The 14287-nt window shown below is 31.8% G+C and overlaps 1 protein-coding gene across 2 annotated transcripts; it reads right to left on the reverse strand.

Annotated features, from left to right (window-relative positions):
• Positions 1-8183: 8183 nt before the first annotated feature.
• On the reverse strand, positions 8184-14054 carry LOC128177397 (glycerol 3-phosphate dehydrogenase-like). Of its 2 annotated transcripts, XR_008242831.1 has the most exons (9): positions 13946-14054; positions 12994-13175; positions 12563-12716; positions 12113-12319; positions 11859-12022; positions 11104-11222; positions 10631-10838; positions 9353-9658; positions 8184-9055 (listed from the first exon to the last, which is right to left on the reverse strand). XR_008242831.1 is itself a non-coding variant. In XM_052844088.1 (8 exons), the coding sequence occupies exons 2-8, from the start codon at positions 13134-13136 to the stop codon at positions 9409-9411; spliced, it is 1245 nt and encodes a 414-aa protein (XP_052700048.1). In that variant the 5' UTR covers positions 13137-13175; positions 13946-14054; the 3' UTR covers positions 9071-9408. The 2 variants fall into 2 exon arrangements, 1 of the variants encoding a protein (XP_052700048.1); XM_052844088.1 differs by lacking the exon at positions 8184-9055 and having other exon boundaries at positions 9071-9658.
• Between the last annotated feature and the right edge of the window lie 233 nt (positions 14055-14287).

Raw genomic sequence — 14287 nt, forward strand, 5'->3', positions numbered from 1 at the left:
TATCCCAATTTGTGACTGACTATTTGTGAACTTTGACGACCTTTTCAAAGTCTTACTTTTTAACACAGTCTTCTTTAAATTTGAATTTTAAAGCACTAATCCCGTCTGGTTTAAGACGTCGATTAATTTGCGTACACCATATAGCCAGATGATTCTATTTAAACCTTACACATTTTGTGAACGACTTATTACATTTAATTCCATATTTTGTTATCCACAGGGCGAATGAGACACAAATTCACATATAACATGGTATGACTGAAACATGGAAGCGGTCATAAGATCAGGAGATTTATCTGCAAAACATATACACCTACACTGTGTGTACGGTTCGCTGGATCATTGTCTCCTGAATGCATTAACTAGCTAATCAATTTCGTTGTCTATCCAAATCACTTGAGCACTTTTCAATCACTCATTGATCAGTAAGGTTCGAAACACTCGGCAAATGACAAATGTTAAAACGCTTGTTATTCTTTTCAAGTTGGATTCATTTTGAATTAAAATGTTCGGCGGTTTTCTCCTTGATCAATAAAAATGTGATGTTATTATGTTAATTGTATACTGTGAGCAACCGAGTGAATCCGTCCGACAAAATATGGCTGCCATCTCATACAGCACTTTTGCCTTTTTATGTGATATATTAATGCAAATAAAAAAACCTTTCTCTCAGTCATGCTTGTATCCTTTGAATATCCATTTTTAATGTTCTTGAATATTTTCGATTACTCTCAGTAGAAAATCATTAAAGAAATGTTTGGCTTTTAGAGGTAAGACTTGTTTTCATAAATCAATAATACGTCATAAAATGAGCTTAAAATTTTATTCAGACACAATAAACTTTAATTAAGAAGGATTTAACAAAAACATAAAATTTAAAGTGGCATTCTGTTTTCTTTGGAAATTTTTAAAGGGCACACTGCATGACGTCACTTTAGAAGATTACAGACCATTTTCAAATGTACCACGTATATGTCTTTCCAAGCAAATTACCCAATGCACTGTTTGGTGTCAAATTATCAGAATGCACCAGAGAAAAAAAACATAAAACTTAAAAGAACTTCAAAACAATTGATCTCTAGTTTATATGATAATAATGTTGATGCGGTTAGACATGAAAGCGTTTACCTGTCTGAATACGTCAAAAAATCGCTAAGTATATACAATTTATACATGCATGATGAAGAAAACAATTTTTACAATATTGTTTTAAACAAATAAAGCTTTTTCGACTTTATAAATTCTTATGGGTCTCTTTAAATATTTCAATTATTGAACAGAGTCATGTGATTTTTCAAGCTCCTATACGTGTAATGATAGCCCTTCGGTCAAAGGGTAGAGTATACACATACACAGTTTATGAGAAAGCACCATAATCATAAAACATAAGTTCACAGTTATATGTATTACATTAAAGTTAATAATTTGAGTTACTGTAAAAAGTAGATTAAGAACTTGATATACATGAATTTGTTTGATACACTGTATAATATTCGTTTAAATATTGCACAGAAATATCTTAGAAAAAAAAGATCTCAGATAATTTTGCGTGGACTGGTATTAATGAAATATCATGGGAAAGATATGGACAACAAGAAACAGACAGTAATCTGTATGATAATTGAAAATATAACACATGTTAATGTACATATTTACAAATATATAAAAATAAAAGTAAGATATGATATTATTTCCTTGAATTTCATTTTACTTTTTTAAGAAGAATTCCTACCACATGGTCAGAATACCAAGAACCAACCAAAAAGCAAACATTTAGTGTTTGAAGTTTCAGGAATACGTATGGAAACTCCATTTGTCAATTGAAAAATGTGTGTTTCTGTGGTTTATTTTTCCTACTAACTACTGTTTGTATTTTTTGTACATTTATACTCAAATCTATGCAAAGAATGGTGTTTTACTTCCTTTGAAGACCAAAGGTTAATAAAATGGGAGAGGGGAGAAATAAAACATAATTATCATTAAATTTGGTAGGGGTTAATATGACTATAAATGTAGATATTTAATTGAAAGATTCAAATATTTTAAGTTCTAATGAATTATAGATTGGTTTGGTTTGAACATATTTTCACAGTTCTAATGAAATGGGATTGGGTACAAGTTCTAAAACTGAGCATCCCCAATACACGCTTGACAAACAGATTTAAAATCATGATATATTTAGATGCAATATTGTACATACAATATCACAAAAGTAAAGTTTCTAATAACACATGTAGATACAGCTTGTTATTAAAAAAGGATAATTTATGCTTTTGCAAACCAATGGAAATATCCAAAAAAAATCTATATGGTCCAACTAATAATTTGTAGTAAATTTTTGGTAAATATAACTGTAAACAATTGTAAAGTGTTATATAATGTTAAACAAATAAACTTAATTCATATAGAGCCGTTTAAAAAAGAGCTTGGACTTTCAGTGGGCTGTTACTATCTAATTTGCTTATCAAAAACAAGCTGTCAAATATTGACCTTTTTTCAACTGAAAATATACAGCCCTGGATGAAGTGTCATTGCGTTCAATGTATACAAATTATTAATGTATATATTATTAGCCGATGACAAGACAGTTAACCGTGATTAGATCCCGCCTTTATTAAATCGGAGCATGTCACATACTGCCCAAAGTCCAAATTCTTGTTAAACCGGCTCTAATTGCGCTCAATGATAGATTATACAAATATAATTTCAAGAGAATTTTAAACCTATTACTGAAAAGACAACACTACTCTGTTTGTCGGAGATTTACGGAAACAGCCGAGCTTTTGGTTGAACGAGACTATATTAAACTCTGGCGTAGGAATACATGAGACTACATAAATATCTAAATTATTCGTATTATATAAAATCTTTATTTACAAAGTGTTTATAGATAAGTTTCCTTGAAAAACAATGCTTCAGCATACATTACATCGCATTTTTGTATTATATTCAAGAACTAAGACTTGTCAGCGGTGATGATTTGTGCTTAGGTCCAAACACTGTTTCACTTTCGGTTTGCCAGAGTGACTGCATAGGAGAGTTGATTAAAATCAACTCCCAAAAATGATTCCATAAAACAGAGTCAAGATGGACCGTCAAATTTTAAACATCATTTTGGATAACTGAATACCAATGTAAAATAATTTAAGAACATTTCAATCTACAAAAAGAACAAAACACTCACAGATACAATGCAGAATTTATCTCTTTATACCTTAATCCAACATAACACCCTAAAATAATATGTCATGGAGGACACTTTAATGTCTGTTTGAAATATTCGAGCTCTTATAAACGCCTCAAATTGAAATCAAACAACGAAGAATTTATCAGTAATATGTGGTATAGGTGTTTCTTACAGATATACAATTTCAAACAAAATTTCAGAGACAAAAGGAAGTAAACTTTAATGAAAAGATGGCCATTGATGGCATTTGGCATAATTTAAAAGAAGGGTTGTCTTGAATATGATCATGGCATGTTTTTGATGTTATTTTAATACTTAAAATGCCATGTTATAATCTTTTTGTAATAATGTTCAATTCGACTATCTTGATTATTGATTAATCGATTATTGATCCCCGTCTTACAAAGTAAATCAGTCAGAATAAAACCGATTCTGCTCTTTTTACCCAAGATAACTGTTTTATCCAATTCAGCGGTGTTTAATCATAAACAGAATACCATAATATATGTAAAGAAATTAAATCAAACACTTAGTATATTTCTAATGTTTGGGTGTAATTATATCGTTAGAGTTAGAACACTTTTAAATTGTTTCAAACGAATAATTCCTAATATAGTTTTTTTATTCAGAGTTTACAACCCTTTCATATCGTATAATGATATCATGACTGACATCACTATGTCAATATATTTGTGTTCAGATTGTCCATGTAACGAAACTACTCAATTTTAAGGCTACATTGTATATATATTCAATATCCACATGTTTTAGACAAATCTATATGTAAACGAAACGGTTTGCTGCAGTTATTTGACGCTTGCGGTAATATGTTTTAGTTGTTCATTGTCGTTGAAAACTCAACCAGGACAGCTGTTGCCGTATTTTTATTTTCATTCAGCCTTTCATCTCTAACTATGATCTTATCCACGCCATATACTGCACAACATGGCTTCTACAATCAAGATTGGTTAGGGGTTTTTACTGTATACTGAGACCCACCTAAACTGTGCGATTCAACTCTCTTATTTTTTCACTTTCTCATTTCAACAATGCACATTTCCAGCAATGACTATATAATGAACATTTGCATATACAGTGCGTGTTACCAGCTCCAGTACTATATGAGTATCCTAAAGAGTTATGTAAGGATATGTTCATTTTTATATAACATGTAGCCGTGAAAATAAACCAGATATGCACAATCATGAAAATATAAATTCCGTAAACATAACCTTCTTAAATTATTACGTTTCTGTAATTGCTCAACAATTAAGGGTGTAATTTATGTTTACAAACAAAATACCATGGTTATTTTATGTACTATTTCATATTTGTTTATTTCATTAAAGACCCTGATCGTTGCAGGCATTTTAAAAATATTTTTTGTAATTTCAGGAAGGATGTTTCCTAAATAGATATAGATGAACAAAACTGTTATTGATTTCTTGTTCTTCATGTGTTTTACAGTCAGGTGTGTGACATACTGTGAGATCACTAAATACAATTAAAATTTACAAAATATATTACACTTGCGTGCATTTTTAAATCATAGTTATATATCAACATGCCTGGTATTATTATTTACATGTAACTTATTATACATGGTAATAAGATAACATCCTGGTCTTATTTGACATTTTTAACAAAAAGATTAAGGGGAAAACATAATTCCGCGAGAAATTATGAATAATATATTATTTATTTCAGTTATACAACTTTGGGCAATACAGCCCATCAGTTTTCAATAACAATTAGAAAATTAGACTCTTGAGGGTCTACAATGGGAAAAATCCTGATCAAGTGTTCCACATTTCCAAACATTACATATAATAAATTATTTGTAAATTTGCATATCATATACAGACTTGAATATATAGTTTTGAGTCAAGAATTATGATACATAACTAGAGGCTTAGTATAAATATATATCATATGTTAAAATAAAAGAGAATTTGTTTCTTAAATACATTGAATGAGTTACGTGCAATTTGCATTGGCAATTAGTAAAGCAATATATTTAGCAAAACAAACCAAGGTAGATACGTGATCTGAACCCAACAAATCTAATGCACTTGGAGTGTTATAAAAGTACTCGCTTTTTTCGTGAATTATAATATTTTGGACATTGAAGAATAAAATGAAACTCGTCTTCAATATGTTGAGTATCACAAACATCACATAATCGAGCCTGCCTGCTTTTACCCTTGTATCTTATTGTTTCAATAATTAAGCAATGTGAAAAAATATAGATACATACGACATGTACGAAGGTTGTGAGGGTTGTGAAGGTGGCGAATATAAACAAATAGCGTTATTCAGTTATAGTTATAGAACACACAGAAAGATGGAACTAAATGTGATGAAAGGGAAAGATGAAACTTGTGAATTACCGAACTGTTTTTGAAGAATACTGATAGTAAAAAACAGTAGTTTTCTACTTACTTGGCTGATACATTTGTCAATTTGTCATTCTTCGGTAAGTGTCCTTATTGTGCAATTTGGATATGAAATTAGATAATCTATTTTTAAATACAAAACCTCCGCGCCGACAATAAATACAAATACCAGTACTTTTATTTTCAAAATTCTGCTTTTGAGATATCTTTTTGTTTTAAGGTTGTTATCAAATGTCCGTTCAAGAGTATTTAGAATTTTCAATCACCACAGTTAACAATATTTGAGGATTGGCATTATGGGTGTTGTTTTGTTTATATGTGTAGAACCATTTTTTTCCTTCAACATTTTTTACAAACAGCTGAGACCATACTTGTGAAACTTTTATCAATTTCTTTTTTAAATGACTTAGTATATGTTTTGAGAACAAAATGGCCCCCTTAAATGAACATTGTCATTTTACTGTAATTCTTTGTTTTATTTGTACAAATATACATATGAAGTTTTTTCATAATTTTCATGATTTTAGTGCCCACAATTTAAAAATATGACATCATAATGTTTACCTTTTCCCGCCATTTTCTCATTTTTAGCTTAAAACGGCATGTTTTGAAGCAGTTTTTTTTTAAAGGAAACATTGAGCGACTGCTTGAACAAACAAAATATTTTCACCAAAGATGTATCTTTCCAATACTTATAAGTGACAAAAAGTTCGTTCTTGTTCAAAGAGTCGCTCTATATTTCCCATTCGAAAAATGATGAGAAAATAAAAAAAAATTAGCGTCACTTCTGACGTCATATACTGCCAGTGAGTGCATATAAACCAAATAACGTTATATAGGTGAAAAACATATTTTATGTCAACTCTTTTTAAGGAATGAATTCAATATTTATTTGTTTTATACGATGGAACTAAGGTCAAATGACCGTTTTTATCTATTTTATTTTTAAGCGTAAACTTTCAAACCATTTTATATCGTATAAAACTAATAAATATTGAATTCATTGCTTATAATTTAATTTTTTTTTTATTCTTCATTGTAGATAAAAACGGTCATTTGACCTTTAAAATGACGTAATGTTGTACAAAATTCAAACGTAACGTCAGGCATATTGATACGTTTTTGACATTAGTCTTACTATGACGTAGGCAACATTCTTTATACGATGTAAAATATTTTTTCAGAAAGCGCGTTACAACCAGAATTAAATTATTATAAAATAACACATCAAATTAATGTACCTGAATCATTTTAAAAATAGCGAATTATGGGGGCCAAATTTGACTTATATCATGTAAAGTTCTTTAGATTCCCTTTTCTAATAACCTATCTCAAAAGTAAATGTCTGACTAAAATCAAATACTGCCTGAGTTTGAGATCGCTGGGTGGTCAAGGCCATTTTTGGTCATTCTCCTTAAGAAGTAAAGCTTTGAAAACATATATAGTACAATATTCATTTGAAAATTAAAATTTAAGGACTTTTCTTTACTAAATAATAGTTTATGATGATTAATTATTCGTTGCCCATCCAGCCTCCTTAATTTTTACTGATATAGCATTAACTGAACTAGACCTAGAGTCCTAGATACTGGATTCTCACGTTGATACTGTGTGTCAGAGCACTTTGGGGCTATTTAAGGACTAAGGCACCAGTACTACTTACCTTACCTTACGTTGATATTCTGTTTGAGCTAAAACCCAAGCACAGAAGTATTATTCTGTTTGAACTAGACGTGTTTTCATCATTCATATATGTTTGAAAGGCAACATTCGCATTCTGTTTGAACCTATAATTGAGTTAGTTTGAATTCAGTTGCGCTTCTGGTATACATGTATATAGGATTTGTTTGAACCAGACTTAAAAACACTAATCACAAAATCCAACGAAATGCTAAAATATAGTTTGAACAAAAACTTCGAACCAACGGTGAAAGTGTTTGATAAAGAACTTTGTATATAGTGTTTGAACATCAATAATATGATTATGTGTAGTTAAAACTAGAGTGCTGTATTCAACTCTGTTATGCATATTGCACTACAGTACTACAACGCTATGGTCATATTTAAGAATTGCTTTTGCTGTCTGGTCTCTAATTCTACAATGTTAAATCATTAACATAAAAGGAATAGACATAATCCCAGACGATTAGGAATGTGCTGTAAAAGAATGCAGTATATATCTACTGATTCATGTCGGTGGAATGCTATAATTACTTATCAGCATTGTATAGATTCCCTAAAGTTTGATATTTTTCAATTGTTTGTGAATCATGTTTGATGAATATTCATTAAATATGACAGCTAGCCAATCACTGCTAGTTACCTTCTGTGACGTGTTACAAATAAGTATCATCACTTGATTGTGTAGTTATTGTTTATGATAAAAATCATCCCATCATATTAATTATCGTATTTAACATTTTCCGATTAGAAAGCGATTCATAATTAGATGTTGAGTGACAGTTTTCCAAACAAAATAAATCGGGATATATCGCTGATAAAATCGTTTTACGGACTCTCTTTTTTTTCATCCTCATGAACATTTATGTTGATCGTTTATAAATGTTCTGAAGATAATCAATTCATGATTAAAACTAACTGTACAGTGTAAGATTAACAACAGCGTTTTACAATACAATGAGCATACATACATGTAATAAGTTAATTTATTAGAGTAGTTAGTTAAAGTTTGTTTCATGTTTACATATTGTAATGAAATGCTTTAAGTACGAAACTCTTTATTTTCTCTGTGTGAAGAAACTTCATTGTTGATTTTAAGCTAGATGTAAGTGTTATCAGTATGTTAAACTGTATTGCAGAGGGAATTCTGAACTGGTACTTAGATATCTGATACAACACTTTTATGAATAAATGTTTAAGACTTTGTAACATTCTGGCAGTAAATACTCACGTCCTGTTATGAGCTATGATTTACAAAGATTTTAGAAAACTCACTATTTTGATCCATATTTGGTGCACCTTCCGATCAAGTGATAGATTTTGTATATATCATAGCATGTTTTAAAATCATTACAGGATAATAATTTTTTTCAGTAATTGCCGTGGTTATTAAATATCAAGAACCGTGCTCCTTTAACAAAACATTACATTATGCATTTTAATTTGCGTCCAACCTTGTGTACATCAAATGAATATCTTTTGTTGTACATTGTTGAATAAGATTTTAACATGCTTTGTTTTCATGTCCCCGAACATCGGAAGAAGAATATTTTTGAACTTGTCTGCCCTTTTATCCACATTTTCTTCTTGTGTATAATTCTTAAATTGTCAATAGTTGAAAATTTTGCTCTTGCACGATTTCTTTAAATTATAACGCAATAGATTGAAACCGAAATATTAAGGATTTGAAATCCCTAATAGAATGTCATAATTTTTCCCTTGTTTGGCTAGCTCAGTGCTATCGTTTTTTTATCTTCTATCAAGGTGTGATGGGGAAGTCTAACACGCCCTCCTATTGAAAAAAGATTGTTCTTGCCTGTTAGTATCCTATTGAGAAAAACCATTTACATTGAGGTTTTTTTAGTGCATGTAGAATTTTTACTTTTTCAGATTTTAAAACGCACGCTAAGGTAGGTTTACTTTTGATATTTTTATAATTATAAATAATTACGTGTAGTATATTTCGTGCGATATAATGTCATGAATTATCTATAAATATATCTGTAAAATAAAGCAATAGAAACAAATGGCGTATTTTTGTAGAAAATGTTCACGTGCATGATGATAACGGATTTTAAAAACCACGTACCAAACTGGGAAGTGAAAATTTACAAATATTGCTGGGTTGTTTTTTTTTTAAGTTTCCTAAAGACGTGAATCCCGCGACTTCCAAACGCCGTTCAGTGTAATCGGGTGTGTCACTGTGTACAACACATCATCGATGCGAGCGTGACAGGGCGGAACAAACTTAATGTCCATCCTCTCCAGTCCCGTCCTCCGGGGTCCTGACGGCTCCAGTGCGTGCTGGTGGAGGACCAGGCGCCTGACGTTGTCTGCGATTCCTAGACTTCCGGAGAGTCCTGTGGACCGAATGCCTCCCACAGTTATCCAACAGCTGTAACATAATATATCAATACATCTAAATACACAGCATCTAGGGGTCAGTCGTTACAAAACAAATAATATTACTAGTTTAAAATGTGATATAAAACCTTATAATCATTTAATGTTACTTGTTAAGGAAATGTAAAAACTGTATTTCATTCGATCTATAACTTATGGATATGTCTAAATTACCGTAAAAAAATATTGCAATTACTTTCAAATATATTTAATTTTTTCACTTAGATACACATTTGATCATTTAAGTACAATTTTAAAAATATTGATAGGAAAGCTTGTAAATTATCAATGTCTGAACATCAAAGGCATTTTGGGATCTCTAAGTTGAAACGTTCAATGCTCGACTGAAATTAATGAATAAAATGTTATGTATTATTTATTACAATTAACCCCTTTCCGAGCCAAGTCACTCTGAAGTCAATAAGTGTAGAATTAATTTCATTAATGTAATCATGTGAATAAAGAGGTCATGGCGGTTATTTCTGAATGGAACTTAAACCTACAGCGTTAATAAATCAGGAACACGTGGGTTCGTTTCCTAGTACAGCTTTTACAATACCTTTTTATCTTCCCCTTTTAACTATAAAATTTAACTATTTAAAAGTTTACGTATGATAACTGTATGCACTGTTAAATTCATTAATGCTGAGCTTGTCGATAAGTAATTAAAAATCGCCATGAATATAATTTTAAGATAGATAAATAGATTTGTTCTACTTGTATGTTCGTGCATGCTACTACTGTTTAATTTGCATACACCAACGGAATGCTATGAATAAGCAGCAGAATAGACGTCATCGGTTCCAATAAAAAAAAAAGTCACTTAAGTTGTTGCACCGTTAAAACTGAAACTTTTTATGCTCTCATTACCTGATTCATTTGAAAGTATAAAAAATTTACCGTTCTTAATATATTCAATTTTTTTTAAGATGTTTCCAAATTTTTGTATAACAAAACCCCGCACCTTTCTGGGTAGGAGTCGATGTGGTAATCCTTGGTCTCTGTGGCGGGCCGTACCCCCGTGTAAGTGTTCACAATTGGGCACCCCTCTAGTCCCGGGACACAGGACTCTCCGAGCCTCACCAGGCGTCGGATGGTACCGGCGTCACTCTCCGGGCGCGCCCTAGAGGCAGAGTCCTCGAACGTTGGACCCACGACAACGTTACCGTAAACTGACCAATAGAAAATGATAGATTGATAAAAGTCTAGTTCATTGAAGTGCATTGGCAACGAGGAGTTCAAACTTTTAAAAAATTTATTTCCATTCTAACTTGCATGTAAACATTGAATATATATATTTTTTAATTTGAAAATGTATCTAATGTCAACAAATGCACTAGAGTTGATTTGAGATAACTACGCATTATATTAAGCCATCAAAAACGCTAACAAATAGTCATGTCAAATGTACAGACGTGGCTGAATGAAAAATGCTACCTGTTTTGAAGATGATTTCTCCTTTTCCCTTTGATGTTGGTATCGGCAAAATACTGGAATTAATGTGATGTCCTACTTTTTGAGGATATATTGCATACTGTCCTTTCTTTGGGAATATTCTATCGAAATCAGTAAAAGTTTATGAACAAAGTGTTATATCAAATTTTAATTGAGAATCTGAAAACGAGCGACTAATTTTAGTAAATCTAATAATGAAGTGTTGTGTTTACAGCAGCAGATTCCCAATTGTCTTACTCTGTTTACTGAACTAAAATCGAATTAGAATTTGGATGAGTTTTACCCTCAAGCATTAAAACAATTAACCATTGTAAAACATCATTATTCTAAAGATAGTAACTTCAAATTTACACTTTAAAATTCGCATAGTAAGCAAAACAAAATTTATTATGTGTTTGAATTATTTGGTATTCTAAATTCTAAGTAGGGGTTATAGTATACTGTCTGTCATTTGACGCTGAGACTTTTATTGTTCATCTCGTTGTCATTCGCTTTTTGAGGATATGATGCTACATTTACCTAGCTACAAAACCTTGCTGATTCATTTGTACTTGCTGCTACTCTAACAAAGTCAACATAATATTGTGGTGAATCCTATATACATACATGTGAATTCCTATTGCATACAAAAAAATATTAATCTTTTTTTTACTGAGGATTATACAGAATATGTTAAGGCATATATTGCAAAATTAATTTGGAAGTATATATACGACAAAAGCATCTGTTTGTTGTACCTGAAATGCTGCAGTCCAGCCAGTTTATCTACAATATCTCCATAGAGGCCGCCACAGTTGATTACGACACGTCCGGTAAACTGTCCAAGTGATGTCATAACTTGTATCCTCTGCCTCTCACATTCTGTTCTAGATATGTTTTGCACAACGGCGTTTGTTTTTATCTGAAAATATGGTGAAATATTTAATAATAGAGATAACATTTGTATTATAGTGACTCAATGAAGATTTACTGAAGTGAAAGTGAGGCTTACCATGGCTCCTTTCTTCTTGGCATCGTGGGCCAATGAGATCGCCGTTAGCCAGGGGTCAACGACCGTCTCCCCGGGAATCCATAGCGCCCCCTGGGCCTGCTTCCGGAGTCCGGGTTCTCTGCTGTACAACTCAGACAAGCTGATCTCCGTACAGAATGAAACCCCGGCCGCCCTACATCTCTGCGCGATGGTTGGAATGATTTGTGCCTCCAAAAGAAAATTTATCAATTATTTTCTCATGTTTTTCTTCATTTTCCTGATGCAGTTACAAAGTAGTCACAGTAGATTTTTCTGCACTGGCCGCAGTATTAAAAATTATATACAAACTATCAAAGAAAGCAAAAATATATATATAATATTTTAAGTAATTCCAATAGATGCGCATTCGAAGAAGGACCATGTGGTATATAAATCAGAACATATCAAAATTCTACATGAAATATAAAAAACCTGCTCTTGGGTCCAAGCGACCATAGTTGCTCCAGTTTTGTTGTACGGCAATCCGAATCCTTCCAAAACACCAAACATTTTGGGAAAAGTGTGTTGAATACACTGTAGCTCTAACGTGTCGGCAACTGCATCAAATCCCGTATGAAGCATACCGCTATGAAAATAAGAAAACAATTTTACGTGTAAGTTAAAATTGTATTTTCCAATTTCCGTCTAACATTCTTTATCTTTGTCAAGATAATCATTGGAATAAGTGCAAAAGTCTATCCAAATTCGAAAGCTCCTACGTTGTATTTTTTTAATTGAATCTTAAAAAGGTTTGCTCTCCTGTTATTTTGTTTTGTTGTTGTGTATCTTTTGCAATCATTTTTCTCTCTTTTTTATTTTTATTAAGGAGTGGGCAAAAACATCCTATGGTGTATGGCACAAACCTGTTTCCAGAACTAGCCTCTGATACTAGATTTTCGTTTTTCTCCAGCAGGAGACATTTGTAACCATATGACGTCATTTCCCAGATAACGGCACATCCGACAATGCCGCCTCCTACCACAATCACATCGAACACATCCACCATAGTCCAGACACTGTCCTGGGAGAGGCAGGGTTGGGTTTTCTGTAATCGTTTGCATACAGCTGATCACTCTTAAATTGCAGCAAATTTAATAACATATATGCACAGAGACTTATCTTGTTTAAATTCATTAATCAGAACACTATTTCAGTTTAATATTGTAAATAGTTTAAAAACAATCTATGCAAGGAAAGTGTGAATGCATATTTTTAAAGCAATTACAACAACTGAAATATCTGTGACATATTTAAAAAGACTTCCTATAATATCTCTCCATGTAGATTCCTTCAGATGATAGAACGGTCGCACTGGCTTAATGTCACACAACCCGCCTCCTGCATACTTGCAAAATGACCAGAAATATTGCCCGAATTTGTATTCGATTCTGTTTGAATTACATGAAGTTTAAAGGACTGCCATTTTTTATCAAATATGCTGGGCCATACATATAATAAGGTAAAGTGCGGCGTCCTTGATTAATTTTGATAGGCTAAAAAATCCGTTTTTACGGACTGGGTCAGGTCTGTGTAATTATATAGTTTCAGAAGCAATTCAACTATACTTTGCATTCTCAATAGATAATGATATTAAGTGGCACAATGACTGTTCTTCCATAAAAAAAAAATTACTCCTCTTTGTAACATGAACAGTCACACACGGTGATTTTTTTCTGTGAAGAAGTAGGGGTGGCCAGTGACCTTGATATTCCTTGAAATCTCAGTGTCTGTTGTCCTTATTTAAACCCATCCCACCGCAAATATATGCCTCACAAGTATAAGAGAAAAAGATGTAAAATGTACATCAAATCTTACCTGAAAGTAGGGCAATGAACTGTATTCTACAGTAGGAGTACGAAGGGAGGCAATTCGTTCAATCTTTGCTTAGAGTTTGAACAGATTGTAACGCTACACCGGTGTATGTAAAATTATCTTAGGTAAATCCTTTGTATCTTGATTATTTCTAAATTAATCTGTTCTATTCTAAATTCAAATAATGATAATGTGATTTGATAAGCCCTTAATCTGGCATCAATTGTAAAAAAAAAAAATTACACATTATAGATAATTTAAAATTGTCAACGTTAAACCCTATAAATCAAAATAAATTTGAAAAGCATTTATGATCAGTTTGATTGTATTGTTATAATTTTGAAT

This window comes from Crassostrea angulata, chromosome 3 (genome assembly GCF_025612915.1).
Source record: "Crassostrea angulata isolate pt1a10 chromosome 3, ASM2561291v2, whole genome shotgun sequence".
Lineage (NCBI taxonomy): Eukaryota > Metazoa > Mollusca > Bivalvia > Ostreida > Ostreidae > Magallana > Magallana angulata.

Coding starts and splice junctions, on each gene's coding strand:
- LOC128177397 (XM_052844088.1), bottom strand. CDS start 13,136: ATGGTGGATGTGTTCGATGTGATTGTGGTAGGAGGCGGCATTGTCGGA. Junction 12,717..12,993: donor GAGGCTAGTTCTGGAAACAG/GTTTGTGCCATA, acceptor TTATTTTCATAG/CGGTATGCTTCATACGGGAT. Junction 12,023..12,112: donor CCAAGAAGAAAGGAGCCATG/GTAAGCCTCACT, acceptor CCATATTTTCAG/ATAAAAACAAACGCCGTTGT.